This window comes from Lactuca serriola, chromosome 1 (assembly GCF_051521515.1).
Source record: "Lactuca serriola cultivar US96UC23 chromosome 1, Lser_US96UC23_V15, whole genome shotgun sequence".
NCBI classification, from domain to species: Eukaryota; Viridiplantae; Streptophyta; class Magnoliopsida; order Asterales; family Asteraceae; genus Lactuca; species Lactuca serriola.
Window position 1 is genome coordinate 169,104,226 of NC_136408.1, and position 18,476 is coordinate 169,122,701.

At 38.0% G+C, this 18,476-nt stretch overlaps 1 protein-coding gene across 1 annotated transcript; it reads right to left on the bottom strand.

Moving 5' to 3' along the window:
• Nucleotides 1-2,719: 2,719 nt before the first annotated feature.
• On the bottom strand, nt 2,720-9,078 carry TOPII (topoisomerase II). The gene is made up of 15 exons (XM_079038397.1): nt 8,371-9,078; nt 7,664-7,941; nt 7,507-7,573; nt 7,152-7,422; nt 6,868-7,064; nt 6,585-6,794; nt 6,274-6,501; nt 6,022-6,186; nt 5,601-5,942; nt 5,030-5,515; nt 4,765-4,951; nt 4,629-4,678; nt 4,069-4,536; nt 3,556-3,994; nt 2,720-3,471 (listed from the first exon to the last, which is right to left on the bottom strand). The coding sequence occupies exons 1-15, from the start codon at nt 8,947-8,949 to the stop codon at nt 2,894-2,896; spliced, it is 4,545 nt and encodes a 1,514-aa protein (XP_078894523.1). The 5' UTR covers nt 8,950-9,078; the 3' UTR covers nt 2,720-2,893.
• Nucleotides 9,079-18,476: the final 9,398 nt, after the last annotated feature.

The window sequence follows — 18,476 nt, forward strand, 5'->3', positions numbered from 1 at the left end:
TTGGTTATGAGATCCGCATTTTAATTTGTTGTACTTTGACTTGTTGTACTTTCTTGTAAGCCAGAAGAATCAAATTGTTGTTGATGTGGCACAGCAAATCCTTCATTTTCATTAATGAAATCAATATTGTCTGAATTATAGTTATCAGATGGTATGGAATCCTTAATGTTTACGTCAAAATGAGACTCCTGAACATTCACTATGTTTGGAATAATCAGATTCTTTGTTGATAACTTCTCATGAACATTTTTTAATGGAAAAAGAGATTCATGGAATATAACATCTCTTGACATAATGATTTTCTTCTCTTGTAAGTCATACAGCTTGTGTGCTTTTTGCCCTAGATTATAACCAATAAAGCAACACATAATAGCTCTAGACTCAAGCTTAGTTTTATGAAGAATATTATTTGTGGCAAAGCATAAATACCAAAAGACAATTAGATTTGAATAAGAATGAGGTTTACTGTAAACTCTTTCAAAAGGGGTTTCCCACTTTAAATTTTATAAAGGAATAAGGGTAATGACATGTTGCCATCAGAATGGCATGCCCCCACAATTTAGTTGGTAAGCTTGATTGAACTAACAAGGCTCTATCAACTTGTAAGAGATGTTGATGTTTTCTCTCAGCTCTTCCACTTTGTTGATGAGAATAAGGAACAGTCCTTTGGTGAAGTATTCCCAAAGAAGAAAAAAGATTATGACAATTGTGATTGACAAATTCACTTCCATTGTTAGTTCTTATAATCTTGACAGAAGTTTCAAACTGATTTGTCACATGAATAAAAAATTTTGATGAAGCTTGAAAAACTTGGGTTTTATCATTCAAAATAAAGGTCCATGTTAACCTAGAATAGTCATCAACAATGGTGAGGAAGAAAGACTTCATGTAGTAGAATTAGAAGATCTTGTAAGTAGTGCAGAGTTGGTCCCTGAAAAATTAAAATGCTTTTTATTACCCTTTTAATTTCTTCTTTACATTATTTATATTTAAATTATTACTTTTTTAAAACTTGATGGAAGAGTTCGCCAAAAATTTGATGAGAAGGGATAAATGGAGAAAAGGAGTTGGTGATGAGTTTTACTGTAACTAAAGGTGGTGGTCGGAGAAGACAACCAAACCCGGTTGCTCAAAAGGGGAGTGGCAAGAAAAGAGTGATTAGTGATAAACCGATCAAGGGATTTTGGAAGGTAAGTTAGAGATTTTGGGATACCAATTCTTTTTGAGTAAATTACATGGATGGTCCCTGTGGTTAGGGGTAACTTGCATGTTTGGTCCCTAAAAAGATTTTTTAACTCGGACCATCCCCAAGATTTAAATTTATTACCCGCTTAGTCCCTTAAACTTTATTTTGTTGCGTATTTGGTCCTCACTAAACATAAAAAGACAGTTTTACCCTTATCAATTTTATTTTCAGATTTTGTTAATTAGAAAAACATTTTACAAAAAGCCCATGTGGGTCCCACCGACCCAATTATTGTTCTAGTATGGTCAACTGCTCCTCCACTCCTCCGTCCTCTTCACTATCCTCCATCTTCAGCGGCTCCCAATTATTGTTCTAGCATGGAAAGCTCCCATCTTCCTTTACCTTTGTCGGAAAGCTCTCAGTCACCTTCTTACCATTTCACGTCGGACATCAATTTCAACCTAACAACCTCTCCTCCATCAACACCATCACTTTCTTCACCCTCGATCGAGAAGAAGGGGTGATGACGAAGCTTAGGGCTCCACACTGCTGCTCAATCCCTACAGCGGAGGCTGTGTCAGCGACCTACTAGTGCTGCTTGGACCACCGTCGACCTATGGACAAACGGAGCCCTAAAATCACAGGATTACATATATGTCTCCTAACTCTCTTGGTTATTTGGGTATATTAGGATATGAAGCATTTGGTTAATGATTTGTGATTCCTTTTTTCATCAGGTTGGTTATTCAACTTGAAAACTCAAATTTTAGGTATTAGAATGTACACCCATCACCGATGCTCTTCATCTTCACAAACATCGATCTTTGTCTTCAAGACCAGGGTTGATTTCTTGGATTCATCATGGATTAGATTTCAAACATTTTGATTTATGTGGTCATTGTGGGCTTTTGATTTTAATTTCGATTTTGATTTCTAGGTTCATATGGAAAAACTCAATTTGTGGGTTTCATCTAGATTGTATCAGCGAGTTTTTCCTAGGGATTTTAGTTTTGGATGTGAGTTGTATATTGGATTTTTGTTTGGAATTTGAGTTGTTGCTTTGATTTCAGATGTATTTCATATTTATGGTTGAGTATTAGGTAATTTGTGTTGATCTTATGGTGATTTCTTTGATACCTGATATGTGGTCGGAGATAGTGACCGGAACCGGTGTCGGGAAACAGGATAATCTTCCTTCATTGGGGGGGAGGAAAGAAGATTAAGTTGGGTGGATCCATTCAAACAATTATTAATAATTTATTTATTTAATATTAGGTGAAGTAATAAAAAAGAATTAACAAAATAAAAATATATCATTAAGGGCAAAATAGTCTTTTGAAGTCTGCCAGGGACCAAACGCGCAACAAAATTACATTTTAGGGACCGTCCGAGTTAAGAAAAAGAATTAGGGACCAAGCGCGCAGATTACCCCAAACCACAGGGACCATTCGCGTAATTTTCTCATTCTTTTTTTTAACTTTTATACTAAAAATGATATTTTACTTAATTTAAAAAACTCAAAAAAAAAAAAAGTTTGAAAGGTAAAACAACCTTTTAACTCCCTTTAATTAAAATGATACTTGCATGCATGTCAATTGTCAAACACAATGATTAACTACACAAACTGTCACAGGAAAACAAGCATAAATTTTCCAACCATTTCCTACATGAATCTAAAAGATGATGATCCCCTCCATAACTACTCACTCATTCGTCATCATCGAACTCAGAATCCTCAGTTGCATCATCGTCATCTTCATCCTCTTCCTCGGAATCACTCAACACATACGTCATCTTCTTTCTGTTCTCCCTCACTGGCCTCGCTTTCGCCGCCACCTCCACCACCCCACTACTCTCCGCAACCACCATCTCCTCCTCCTCATCATCGTCCTCATCATCCTTATTCATCCGCCCCAACACCGACCCACTTTTCTTGTTAAACGGCGACGGCCTCATCTTCCTCACCTTCTTCTCCGGCGACGCCTCCGCCACCACAACAGGCTTCAACACTTCCGTAATCAACTTCTGCCCACCAGCTGCCGGTTGATTTTTCTTCGCAGGTCCTCTTTTCTTCGTCGCTCCCGCTGGTGGTTTTGCCGCCGCCGCAGCCGCCGGCTTCCTCCCCCTCTTCTTCTCCTCCGACGGTGGTTTCACAACTTCAAAATCAGAATCATCGCTCAGTTCAATTTCGTCCTCATCTTCGTCTTCATCATCGGAAATAATGGTCGTCGCCTTTTTCTTTCCCGCTGCAGCTCTTTTCGCCGGTTGTTTCTTTTTCGGCACCACTACCATTTTTCAAAATTAAAAATTAATCATCACAAAACAAAACACAACGAAAATAAAAATAGAAATTATCAAATTAACAATACCTTCTGCTGTATCAGGAGATGATTCGATGTTATGTCTAGCCAATCGATCTTCAAGTTCAACAATGTCATCATTATCAACACCTTGCACACTATTCAAACTACTCTTCGCCATACGTTGAGCCAACGAAGGTATTTCCTCTTCTTCTTCTTCATCGATCACAACCGATTTCCCCTTGCTCTTCGCCGGAGCTTTCTTTTGCGCCGCCGCTTTTCCCCTCCCCTTCGCCGGAGCCGGAGCAGGAGCATTACCATTACCAGTCTCAGCTGGAGAACCACCTGATGTTTCCATCGGTTCCGCCTTGGCGACGGCGGGTTTCTTCGGCGCCGGTGCCCTTCTCACCGGCTTCCTAGCATTCCGGCCACCGGGACCTTTAGCTCTTGCTTTTTCTTGCTGTTTCTTTCTTTCCGCTTCATCTTTCGCATCTCTCTTGTCTTGTTCCTAAACACACACAAAAAAAAATTTTCAATTTTTAACAACACCCAAAAATAAACGATTTTTTTCACAAAACTTACATCGAGCTGTTTATCAAGATCATCAAGATCTTTCAACCATAAAGATCTAGAAGGAGTGTTCGTAAGTTCATCAAACTCAGCCTTCTTCTCATCTCTCTCCTTCCACAACTGTTTCATTTTCTCATATGTCAAACTCGCAATCGCCATTGACAGCAAGTAATCATATTCCGTTCCCGGAATCGTCTTACTGGCGGCAGCCGCCGCCGCTTCCACATCGATCGGCACGTCGGAAGTTTCCTCCTCTTCGGTCTCTTCGCTTCCTTCAACATGGTCAACAGCCCCTGCAATTGACGCTTCGATAACAGCTTCTTTTGGTAGCGGCGTGTACTTTTTCTTCGCCAGCTCAGCATACAGGTCAGCTTTCTTTCTGTTGCTCACGACAAGTGTCCCTTCCACAACCTCTTTGATAAACCTCACTTTGTTTTCCAGTGTCAATGATATCTTCCCAAGCTCACGAAGCAACGCTGTCTGTAATTAACACACGTGTCAAAAAAACTTGTAATACAAAGATTTAATTTGAAAAAAAAAAAAAAAATGTTTCATGGTGATATTGAACTTGCCTTCCTTCTTTCATAATAGTCAAGACGAAGGGGAAAGAAATCTTCAAGAACTGTAAGCACAAAGGGTAAAACAGTCAATAAACAAAAACAGAAAACAGATTGATAGATTTTTGTATTTTGTGATATTCTTTCTTACTTTGTTCAGGGGTGTCATACTTCTTTATCACGCCATTTGCATCAAACAAGTGCATGTTACTTGTGCTTAAAGTTGTAGTGAGTTTAAATTTCTTCAACAGCCCTTCTTGTCTTGCTTTGTTCATTTGATCAGCAGTCATTATTATTTGAAAATTCACTGTTGTGTCGTCATTATGAGCATTGTATTCCTGAAAATTTACAACAAAAAACAAACATCAAATATTAAGTTGGAAGGATATTGTAATTATGTATGAAGTATAATCTACCTCTATGAAAGGTTCTTTGTCTTTTCCAGCAGTTGAAGCAACCTCCAAAAACTCCTTGTATTCCTGTGTCCACCTTCTAACTGGCAACTCAGTGATTCGAAGGGTATTTTCGTCCTCATCTTCATCAACAATTCCAGTGGTAGTGTATCCTGTGTCTTTCGATGCTGTTTTCTGAATTGTTCCTCTGAACCATTTATACCATGGATCCATTGGCACCATTTCTTCCCCATTTAATAAACGTTTCAAATTAGCAATAATATCCCTAGGGTTATAATTTGGCACAAATGTACTCCACCCTGTCCCTATTCCTTCACTTCCATTCACCAAAACCATGGGTATAATTGGAAGATACCATGTAGGCTCAATGGATTGTCCATCTTCACTCAAGTAGTTGAGAAGAAGCTCATCTGCCTTGTTGAAAAGATGACGTGTTATGGGCGTAAGCTTAGTGTAAATATACCTTCCACTTGCATGATCTTTTCCACCCTGTACACAAAGATTTTTAAATATGTAGATAAAGAAAAAAGAACAATATTTTATATTTTTATATTTTATATTTTATTTAACTTACCATCTGACGTGTACCAAATTGGCCACTTGGGTAAAGAAGGTTGATGTTATTGCTGCCAACAAAGTTTTGAGCCATGCCAATGATGGTCCCCACAAGACTTGCTTCACCATGGTGATAAGCTGAGTGTTCAGAGACATAACCACTAAATTGAGCCACTTTTACTTCTTGGAAAATGGGTTTTTTGAAAGCACAAAAAAGAATCTTTCTTTGACCCGGTTTTAATCCATCCACCATTGATGGGATTGATCTTTGAAGATCAGCCATTGAAAATAAGATAAGCTCCTTGTTGATGAAATCTCTGTATGGAATATGTTTCTCATTTGAATCAAAATACGTCCCAGCCTGTGTAAAAAAGAACATAAATTATGATTAGTAAATGAATGTACACCTGCATTATAAATAAAGTAATAAAATTTCATACCTGAAGTGCTCTAAGCCATGTCTTTCTGGCTTCAATCTTTTTCTTACTGAAGGCCAACTCTATGGCATCACCATCTTCATCATTATCCCAAACAAAATCTTTCTTATGCTTATCAAGATCAGCAAAATACTCTGCTCCTTCTTTGCCATTACTTGTTCCCAACCCCTAAATGTAACAAATTTATTAGCCAACAGTTTGTTTTTTTCTAACTTAAGGATTATAGTATTGAAAAAGAAAACAACGGAAACGAACCTTATAGTATTTTATTTTGAAATTTTTCACTCTGCACCCTAGACTTTCCTTCCATGCCTCATACTCAGGCATATTGTAAAAGGATATAACATTGTTACTATTCTTTTGAGTAGCCTTAACAATTGGAGTGATGAACTCTAGTACAAACTCAGAGACTTTTAGTAAAGATGGCCAGAATGTGTGCAAGAAGTTGATCAACAGTCCTTTGATATGTGATCCATCATGATCCTACAAAAAAAATTGAATCTTTTCAATAAAATGGCATTTCTTGAATTTTTAACATGTGTTATGTAAAGATAAAGGAAAATTACCTGATCAGCCATTATCATCAAGTGACCATATCTCAAAGATTTGACATTGTCATACTCTTTACCATGTTGGAGTCCAAGAATCTTCTTAATGTTCTGAATTTCAGCATTTTCTTGCAACTGTTTGGGACTTGCTTCCCTCACATTCAGCAATTTACCTTTTAATGGAAACACACCATAGTAATCTTGTCCCACAACAGACAATCCAGACATCTGAAATAACATAAAAAAAAAGTGAATATTAAGCATATGAAGGTAGGATGTTATAATAAGCAACAAAACTTACTGCTAAAGCTTTGGCTGAATCTCCTTCAGTCAATATCAAAGTACAATTGTCTGAATTATTTGTAGCAGCAAAATTAGCCTCTTCAAGTTTAGGAATGTTGAGTTTTCCCCTCTTGTTTCCATCAGTTTTCTTAAGATCATTATGTTGTTTAAACTGAACCCATGAGAGAACTTTTTTCACAATATCAGATTTCGCCACTGCAAAAACAAATCACAAAATAAGAACTTGCTTTATTGAATCCATAAAATCCTGAAATGAAAACTGGGTGTGTTTAATTTGCATACCTTTCTTTAAAAACTCTGGTGTGAGTTCACATGTGGAGCCAAAACTGCTTTGTTTGATTGTTAATGTTTCTTTTGTTTGTGAATCAAATGCAGGATTGTCAATAAGAGCATTGACAAATACCCATAAGTAATTCTTTACATTGTGAGCCTTGAGGGTTGCATGTTTGTTCTGTTTCTTGACAACAGCCACAAGATGATTGGCTATCTGATTGGTTATGTAATCAACATGTGTTCCTCCCTTGATTGTAGCTATATTGTTCACAAAACTCACCTGTTTAATACAAAAAATCAAGAGTTTAGTGTTAAATACATAAGCTGAAGTTGAATGCTTAATACAAAAGACAAGAAAAAGCACCTGTTCAAAATGCCCATCAGCCATACTAACACAAATCTCCCATCTTTCATTAACTTTCTCGTAAATCCTATAAAAGAATAGGACTATTAGTATCCATAAACTACCAACTAAATAGAAAAGAAATAACAATTAATTGTGATAGATTTAAAAAAAGTACCTTAGGGGTTCTTGAGATGATTGTAGATAAAGTTTGACATAGTCTTCAAATGTTTTAGGAGGAACACGCTTTCCATCAAGTTCAACTTTCACACTCTTTCCAAGGCAGCCTGCTAAATCAACTACACGCTTCTTCATCAAAGCAACAACATCTGCTTCAAGGCATTCCATGCCAAATTTTGTTAAATCAGGCTTAAATGAAACCATTGTCCAGTTTTCACCACTCTTGCACTTTGTTATGGTTGGCTCGGATTTCTTCCCCATGTTGTTTGAGAACACCTAAACCACATACAAATGGAACAGATTTAGCATATAAAATTACTCTAATGAAACAACGATATAAAAGCTTTAATAACCCTAAACAGGAACTCTTATCATTAGAAAAATTCAATTCAATTTTGGTATCTGTTTGAATTTTGTGTCTGATGTTTTATGTATTGGAAACCCTAGCTTGGGAAACAACAAAGTGTTGATGTATAGTAGATCTATGTCTAACCGATCATGAAAATTTCAGTAAAAGCCTAAATCGTTAGTTTTATGCATTAGTGGCCCTAGTTCAGAAAACAACAAGGAAATGATGATGTATGACAGATCTGTACCTAACCGATCGTAACAATTTCATTAAAAGCCTAGATCGTAACAATTTCATGAAAGCACGTAATCAGATCTGTACTGGATATAGATCATCATGTATGGTTGAAATGATACCTGTTTATAACGTCTGTTACGCTTTCCATCTGCAGTCTCGAGTGTAAACTCGGTGGAGAAGATGTTAGCAAGCTTCGCACCATAACCATTTCTCCCACCAGTAGTCTTCTTGATGGAATCGTCGTAATTACTACTCGTCAATAGATGACCAAAAATCATTTCAGGCACATAAACACCTTCCTCTTGATGAATCTCAACCGGAATTCCATCACCGTTATTATACACGCTAATCAAATTCTTCTCGACATCGATCGTGACCTTAACAGAGTCCATCTTAGGATCTCTCTGTTTGTTATCCGCAGCATTCACGAGAATTTCGTCGAAGATCTTGTAGAGACCAGGGACGTACGAGATAGATCTTTTAACCATCTGATCATCCTCCCATACCCAAAGCGTCTGTTCATGTTTTTCGATAGATCCAATGTAAGTATCGGGCCGGAGAAGGATGTGCTCGAGTTGAGTCTTCTTCTGATAAGTTTCTTCAATGGTTCTCCCGGCTTTGGTGGCGGCAGGTTTGGTAGGCGGTGGGATGTTGTCTGTGGTGCTCGATTGCAGTGGTTGGCGTTTTTCTGTCACCATGGTTGTTCGTGCGTAGAGAGAGACACAGAGATGGTGTCTGCAGAGAGGAGGAAGATGCCGGAAATATGAGATGTAGAGGTGGGGAAAGGGGTTTAATGGTGTTGGGTGCAGGTGGTGGTGGATTCAATTGTAAAGGAATCCATGGGAGTGTTTAGGGTTTTGAATTTTGAATTTTGAATTTTGAAAGCGTGAGCGGGAAACTTGAAGTTAAACTTTTTGAATTCTTGGGAAAAGGGATAATGGAATTGTCTGTAATATGGTTTCTACACTCAGTAAAATATGTTGTACATTATCCTAGTATTTTGCATTTTTTCAAAATAACCTATTTTCGTACACTTAGGTATAAATGATAACAATCAATTTTGTGCTATTACTTAATTTATGTCATTAAACTTTTATTTGTTTATCGTTGTAACAAAAATGCTTTTAACCATAAAACAGATTACTCGATTCGTTGGAAAGTTCATAAATTAAAAATATTTGTTTTGTATATACTAATGGATGCTATTTTGTTATGTACATGATCGTTATATATAATTAATATATATGATATTGTTTCAAGAATAGTAATGTTATGTAACTCATGAGTGTTAATTAAAAATACAATGGTCTATGATGAAATATTAAAATTTGATAAGCCAAATAAAGATGAATCGGGAAGCCATCGTGAAAGCCAAAGACAAAAGCAATATCAGACATAACTCTAAACATGTTACCATTCATAAGTAATATGTATTTTAATTGTATATATATATCACTTTAGTTATAATGTTATATTACTATTTATGTATTAAAAAGTACAACTGTAATTCATATATTTAAGCATGGTGTTAACAACACTACATTGTGGACATCACTTCTCAATCACACCTCATGCGGCTCAACCACGAATTATATCAAAATAGATAAACGAATAAACCTCACACCAACTCATGTATCTAATAAGTTGGGTTGGGTTCTAAATTTCAACTCATTTAAGTAAACATGTTAAATTAAGTTGAGGTCTTCAACTCATTTAATAAATGGGTTCAACCCGAACCCAACTCAGGTCGACCGTTATCAGCTCTAGTGAGACAAAATTGTCTCGTGAGTACATGGGTTTTAAGACAGAAAATAACATTTCAAATGTTAACCCAGTTTCCCATCAACACACGTCCAATAACAAATACCAATTAAGCAACCATTTTATGAGTCGTGTATGCAAGTAAGGAGTTCATGCCCTTAATTTGGTATATAGTTGAATTAAAAGCAAAATCCTTCTGGGTTGCCCTCAAAGCTCGATATTGACTAGAATGACTTTTGGAGATAAATGTTGATTTATTGGTTTATTGTAATATCCCAAAATTTCAGACAAAAATTTTATTTTTATTTCATTTCAAAACATCCAACAAACATGTTAAAACAACTAAAAGTGTATCATAGTGAAATAACATCATAGTACAAAATCTCAAAATCGCATAATGCGGAAAACATGGGCGATTGTTGTGCAATCAAGTCAGACCATTCCCTTTTGAGCTAGAAATACCTGAAACATAAATTGAAAATCGTAGACACAAAGTTTATAGAGCTTTCCCAAAATACCTCATATCATACATACATAACAGTTAAAGCATAGTTGGGTCTATTTCACCCCCCCCCCCCTTCGATATCTTTTAACCGGAATTGGTGCCTTCGACCCACGAGTACAGTGGAGAAAAGTCACCTTAGTCTGAAGATAACAAATCACATTCGGTGCTGCTTCCCAGCACTTCACACTGCTCCCAAGTGAATTCCGGTCCTCGCTTGGCGTTTCAGCGAACCTTCACTATTGGGATGCGGCTTTGCTTCGTTTGCTTGACCTCTCGGTCCATGATCTCTACAGGTTCTTTCATGAGGTTAAGGCTCTCGTTGATCTCGATCTCGTCGAGTGGGATAACAAGAGTCTCATTGGATAGGCAATTTTTCAAGTTCGAGACGTGGAAAGTAGAATGTACGTTGCTAAGTTCACAGGGTAAATTGAGTTTGCAAGCGACAGGGCCGATTCTAGCGAGAATCTCGAAAGGCCCTATGTATCTTGGATTTAGCTTTCCACGCTTACCAAAGCATAGCAAGCCCTTCTAGGGTGAGACTTTCAAAAGAACGCAGTCTCCCACCTGGAATTCCAAAGGTTTCCTTCACTTGTCTGCGTAGTTTTTCTGTCGGTCTCTATAGGCTTTCAATCGTTCACAAATCTGAACGATCTTCTCTGTCGTTTCTCGAATGATCTCTGGACCTTCAGAGCAAATACCATTGCCCCTAACTCCAGATCGTGTGTTGTATAGTTGGCTTCGAGTGTCTTAAGTTGACGGGAGGCATAGGCAATGACCTTACCTCGTTGCATCAGAATACAACCGAACCCTTGCTTGGATGCATCGCAATAGACCACATACTCTTCTATCCCTTATGGGAAGGATAGTATCGGAGCGGTGCATAAAGCTCGTTTCAGCATTTGGAACGCTTTCTCTTGCTTTTCTTCTCAGTCAAAGGCCACACCCTTCTGGGTCAAAGTCGTAAGGGGTTTCGTAATTCGAGAGAAGTTCTGAATGAGCCTACGATAGTAGCCAGCGAGACCTAGAAATTGGTGAATTTTTGTAGGCATCTTCGGTGCTGACCAGTTCTCAATGGCTTTGATTTTGGAAGGGTCCACATGAATTCCCTCTTCACTAACAACGTGACCCAGGAATTCAATTCTTCGAATCTAAACTCGCATTTAGAGAATGTCACGCAAAGCTTCTCTGATCGTAACGTTTCCAAGATCTGACGTAGATGCTTACTATGCTCTTCCTTACTACGAAAGTAGATAAGTATGTCATCTATGAAGATAATAACAAACTGATCCAAGTAAGGACGGCTTACCCTATTCATTAAGTCCATGAATATTGCAGGTGCATTGGTCAATCCAAACGGTATCACTACCAACCCATAGTGTCCACAACGAGTTCGGAAGGCTGTCTTCGGAACATCCTCCTCTAGCACTCGTAACTGGTGATACTCGGATCTCAGATCTATCTTCGAAAAGTAATTCACCTCTTGAAGTTGGTTGAATAAATCATCCATGCGAGGCAGAGGGTAATGATTCCTAACGGTAAGCTTGTTGAGTTCTCTATAGTCGATGCACATACGAAACAATCCGTCTTTCTTTCTAACGAACAAGACTGGAGCTCCCCCCCCCCCCCAGGGTGAGAAGCTCAGTCTAATAAAGCCCTTGGTGAGCAGTTCGTTAAGTTGACCGGAGAGTTCTTGCATCTCAGCAGGTGCTAGACGATAGGGCGATTTGGCTACTGGGATAGTCCCTGCAACTAAGTCGATTCTGAACTTGACTTTAACATTATGGAGGTGATCCTGGGAGTTCTTCTGGAAAGATGTCGGGAAAATCCAAAAGAAAGTACGATTACTCATGAAGTAAGGAAAAGGATAGGTATTTCTGTTCTATTTGTATCTCTTTTCCCGATCGGCAGGAAGGGCATTTGTTTGGCTCCTAAGTTTATTCACATGGCAGCACGATCACTCGTAGTCTTGAGCAGTCTCCGTCCTGAAGTTCATATTAGAAGTCATATTTGGTTCATCAATCACAACTTCGCGTATACGAGTCGTATATAATTAAGATTGAAAAGGCAGTCGAATAAATGATTCTTCTCTAAGCTCACATCCAAGCATGGAAAAGAAGTTAAAGCAGAATCATCAATTCTAAGCATGTAGAACCTTGATCATATACCACCCTTGCGTATACATTCCTCAACGATAGATTAACCGTATGGGTCTTCGGATTGAACTTGACGTATTGTACGAGCGGTATACCGGGGAGGTTTGCTAAGGTTCCTTCGGGAAGAACACGAAACATAAGATACTCTATGCACGAGTACCTCAGAGTTCTGGAATAACGGCTTTGCTAGAAAGGCGATTACGGAGAAAAAGTAATTTACACACTAAATTGGTATGGTGAGGATCGAATTGACTCAAGTTATATGATAATATCGGACCACTCGGAAATAAAAGGCGTTAGACTAGGTCATAAAGGTGTTACAAACAAAACACAATGGTGCAACTTTTAATAGAGTTTCAGTACTTTAGTTTATCTACAAGACTACTGCTGTGAACAAGGTATACTACAAAAAAACAGGTACACGCAGCACAAGGGTCCCTTAACTGATGGGATCTCGTAGAAAGATGTGACTCGAGTTGCACTAGTTTTTAACAGTTTATAAGTCTACTATAACGAAACACACTAGTATTTCAACATGGGTCCGGAGTAGTCTCTCCTGCGGCAGTGATCCTTAGTATCTTCCCGTCTGTGCCAGAGTTCTTTGTTATCGGACAATCCTTCTTAAGATGTCCTATCTAACTGCATAGGTGACATATCTGGCTTGCACCAACATCGGTGGTGGAAGTGATGTGTCGGGTCGGAGTTATGTGGACACAAGTGCTTTCGTTGTCCCCCTTCTTCAGGCAATTCCTTTTATAGTGTCCGGTTTCACAAAAACCATAGCAAGTCAGGCTGATCCCGATGCTAGTGGCTTGGGAGATGGTTCGTGTCGGCGCTCTACAGACACGAAAAGTGTGTCCCATTCGGTTACAATTGTTGCATTGCAAATCACGGCAAACTCCATGATGATGAAAATTACACTTGTCACACTTCGGGAGTGTTCCCTCATATGGTTTGATTGGTGCTGCAGTAGCAGGGGTCGTCACTTGTTGCTGTTGCATGGCAAGTCTTTGAGATTGCTTACGCTCCTTTTGGGCTCGACGCTTTCGTTTCTTATACTCAGATTTGTGACATTGAGTGTCCGTGACTGTTATCATTTGTTGGTTTCCCGGATCGATACAACAATCTGAACTGTCAATCCATTTGCCAACCTTGTTTGCGTTGCCAGAGCTAAGGTGTGCAAGGACAACTACCACGGCAGCTGTTACCGCGGCTTGGAATGCAGCGGCGTCTATATGAAGGATTGGGGTTTTGTTGTTCGGCTGACTATTTCTGGATGACGACATGATTCTGTTTAAACGAAAGAAAAGGAGTTCGTGAGTGATTATGGTCGGTACTAGATGTATTTTACTCTTTTACGTAAATGTGACTTTTTCGTTTTGTTAAACTATTCTTGGTGGTTCGACCTACATCCCTATGATGCAGTACTGGAAAAGAGTTGAAGTAAGTCCATAGAATGGTCACTAGATGATTGATATTTCGAACTAGACTATCATTGGTTGGTGGATAACATGATCCAACCTTCGACAAGAATTGGAAGTGGTACTTAAGCTAAATTACCACAACTCAATAATTTGACGAAAATGAGCTTCATATCAAATTCTATTGATAGTAGAAGGAAAGAGTTTGGACAAGGATTTTCACAGGGATTAGCTGACTGTCAATATTATTGATAATTAAAATGTAATAAGTTTGGGAAAATTGACCTTGGAGTAGGTCTTACATCATATCTGAAGTATAAAAGTTTTGACAGCATAAAGGCCTAACTACAAAGTACTTATAGTACAAGGATAGTTATATAGAAAAGTACTACGTGGGGCATAGATAGGAAGACAATCCCTTATACCAAAGAAAGAAAGGTAGAGCAACCTCCTACTGGTGACGGGTATCCCTCGGGTGAACCCTTAGTTCAGCTAGTTGACGCTCCATATCAAGCAGGTGTCTTTCGTACACCCTCTGGCGTACTTGGAGCTCTATGACTTCGGCTCGAGTTTCAGCTAATGCTTGTAGCAGGGCCTCATGGTCTCTCCTAGACCTCTCACGAGTATCTTCAAGATGAATGGTGCGGATGGTATGCATTCTTGCATTGGTATCGACCTCCGTGATGTGATGGAGAGCTGTCATGCCATGGATTTCGTTTCAGGCAACTCTGTGGACCAGGATTGGTAGAACCCTGTCTGTTGAGCCTCCTTCCCTCAGGTTATAGAAGCTTCGGTCTCCATTAAATGGCATGGGCTGATTCTACTCTTCACTCCATGTCTCCAAGCATTCTACCCATGCAAGCGTCGGGCCTTGAAAAGTCGGACGAGAGTTAGGGTTTGGAACGGGAGCCACAGGAGGTAGGTTGTTGACTTCAGGCTCGGAGTCAAAACCATCAGAAAATCCCTCAACATGGTGACCATCCAAAGGTATTGGATGATCATCTTCAAGCCATCCAACATTTCCTTCGTTTGGGAAATGTGGGTCGTTGTGGGGATGGAATCCAACCATGTTATCTACGCAAGAATAAGGATAAATGAATAATTAATAGACGTACTAATTAGATAATTATAAGATGATCTTTATCAACTACATTAATACTTGTATAGTGCATACCAGTTATATGAAATCAAAACAGTATAGGCCTTCTAATAAGTGACCCTAACTCCAAATCCACAAGGAACAGGGAGTAAAGCAAAGGTCACAGATTCTAAGTCTATGACATCCTAGTTACATATAACCTTAGCGTATTCACTTAACAATTATTGACCTACTAATGAAGACCTTCTTAGTTCTCAGATAAGAATTTTAGTAACACAAATACTCCTATAGTATTTTAGGTTTATGTTCTATTCTAATGTTATCATTGTAGTAGTGTTGGTAAGTTTTTTTTAGACTTGTTGCCACATCACAACCTTTCTTGGGTATATGCTAATCACTTCTTGGACCAGCATAGTTGATTAGGCTATGCCACTCCCAGAACTGACCATACATCCCCGAGCCTATTTGTGATATTCAATAATCGTAATACTTTTGTTCTGTCCTAGTGACACTGATTTTAGTATGAATGCAGGTTTGTATACTTAGTTAAATATTTTATTATTTAAAAATATAAACTGTTGGTCAGAGTATTTTAATCCCATTATGTTTATAGTTAGTATATCTTTTATGGGTTGATATACTCATTTCATTATAAACAATGCTCTGATACCAATCTGTCACACCCCAAAACCGGAACGACGGAAACGTTCGAGGGTGGAGGACGTCATGTCCAGTATCACAACACAGAATAATAGTAAACAAGCAACAACATCATCCATTGCATTAATAATATAATTTATACAAGTGTGTTTTGTGACGTTTATAATTCACAAAAATGTAAATCAAAATAAGAGGTGAGTCTTGAACTCGCTCCATCTTCTCAAATCCTGGCATCGGTACATGTCTACTGATGACCCGGGAATACAAGTTATTTTGAAAGAGTTTATCAGCTTTAAAGTTGGTGAGTTCATAAGCATTTTAGTGTCATTATTGGTATGAAAAATGTTTGTGAGTGTTTGAATGTATAAGTTTGTAAATGTGTTGTAGTAAAGTTGTAAGTGTTTACTTGTAGTAAAATATCCGTTATAAATGTTTGTAAAATGTTCGTATCTTCCTAGAAAATCCCATATTTTCTACTAAACTGTAGTCTTCTACCAAGACCCAATGTTCGGTTTGTTTGTTTGTAAGAGTATGTATTTTTCCCAAGTCTAAATAACGTTACCAAAATATAGTTTGTATAATATCGTTTACATGAGAAGATGTTTCAAGGTAAATGTATTAGGGAAAATATTTTAGGACTGTAGTTTCATATGAGAAAACTACCATAGTACTACTTACCTCAAAGCTAATGAATTATAAGGTAAGGTGATATTTGTAACCATACTGATTGACGGCTGTAGGACACGACGATGAAAGACGTCGAACAAATGTGGCATTTGTCACCCCTTGGCTTGGTCCGCCAAGGACTGTAGCTAACAGTCGGGGTGCGGGATAGTCTGTCCCGTATAGATCTATACACACAATGCCCGCTCTCCCTCCAGGAGACTCTGGTTACCAACATGACAACGGTGGAATCCGCTTCATGTAGAACTAAATCTCATATTCTAAATGTTATGTTGATGTATGTTCCTTCTGTTTTCTTGTAAATGTATATGTATATGTTATCTTCTTTGTACTTGTATATGTATGTGTTCTTGTATGTTACTCATAATAGTAAGTTATGTTTGTTTCTCATTATAGTATGTTCTGACTCATGTATGAACTGACTCTTTGTATGTTCCATTGTACTAGAAGTAATGAGTAGTATCTTTCTAAACTTTACCTATTATAGTTTACTAGTTGAATTGATGAATAACTAAATGTATTGGACTGAGATAAAAGTTGTTATGTCTTACACATATGTACATAATATATAATTAAGGATCAAACGACACTCGGACAAACAACCGGGTACTCTAAGTCCACAACCAAACAAGGAACAGGAATGTAAAGTGAGTTATCAGTCCTAAGTCCTTCAAACCTTACTTATATAACTATATATACAATATATATATATATATATATATATATATATATATATATATAAGTTTAAATAGAAGTTTTGTAAAACCTTTTAAAGAGTTTAATAACAAATAATGATGACTTGATGTCACTTTATAAAACGATTTAAAAGCAGTTTGGCATTTAAGAACGAGATTGATAAAGAATGTAACATATAAAAGAGTTTGATAAATAGCTTGAAGTAGTTTGTTTGATAAAACAGTTAAAAGTATAGTAAATCCATTTGTTTGATAGTTATAAATCACATGTGATTGATATTATAACTATAATGATTCAACTTGTATTCCCCCCCCCCCCTAAAAGCATTTAAAAACATTTAAAAGGTTGATTAAGGGGTATGAACTCACCTGTAGTGACTAATGCGACTGTGAGATCGGTTTAGGAAGTTGAGTGTCAATTTCGGACTTGAGCACAAACGAATATATATATATATATATATATATATATATATATATATATATATATGTATGTATATAATTAGTGCTTGTAACAACTAATCAATGAATTGGGGCCACCTTAGGGACTAGTAAACACTTATATCGAAGTGTTGCAATCATATATGATTGCATATAAGGGGTATATGGCTATACAAGGGAGTGTATGGTCAAAATACACTATTTGTGTGTGTGTGCGGCCAATGTGTGCCGCCATGGTGTGTGTGCGGCCGCACACTCCCCATGAAGTGTGTCAAAACGTATTTTGAGGCCTTAGGACTCATATAGGAAGGTTTCTTACTTCATGTTCTAGCCTTATATGGAGTTCGTGGCCATTTTAGGACCTAAAAAGGGTATGTATGGTTGAACATGGTGTGTGCGGCCGTACACATGGTGTGTGCGGCCGTACACACTTGAAGATCATGATATTTGGCATTTTTCATGCTTATCTTCAAGTGTTCTTGGCATATAACAAGTTATTAATGAATCAAGGAAGCAATACTCACTTGATTTGAAGATTTGAAGAGAAATGTGGATGATACTTGAGAGAAAATGAGTTCCAGCTTTGAAGGAGTGGTAAAAGTGCTCAAAAATGACTAAGGGTCATATTTATAGGTGGGAGTGTGTGGCTGGAATAGGTGTGCAGCCGCACACACCCGTGTGTGGCCGTACACTCAAGTGTGCGGCCGCACACTCCATGTGTTGGAGTGTTTGGCCCGAGTGTGCTTGATATGCATCATGTTATTCCATTTCTAGGCTCCTACCTTGATTATACTTGGTTTAGAACACTC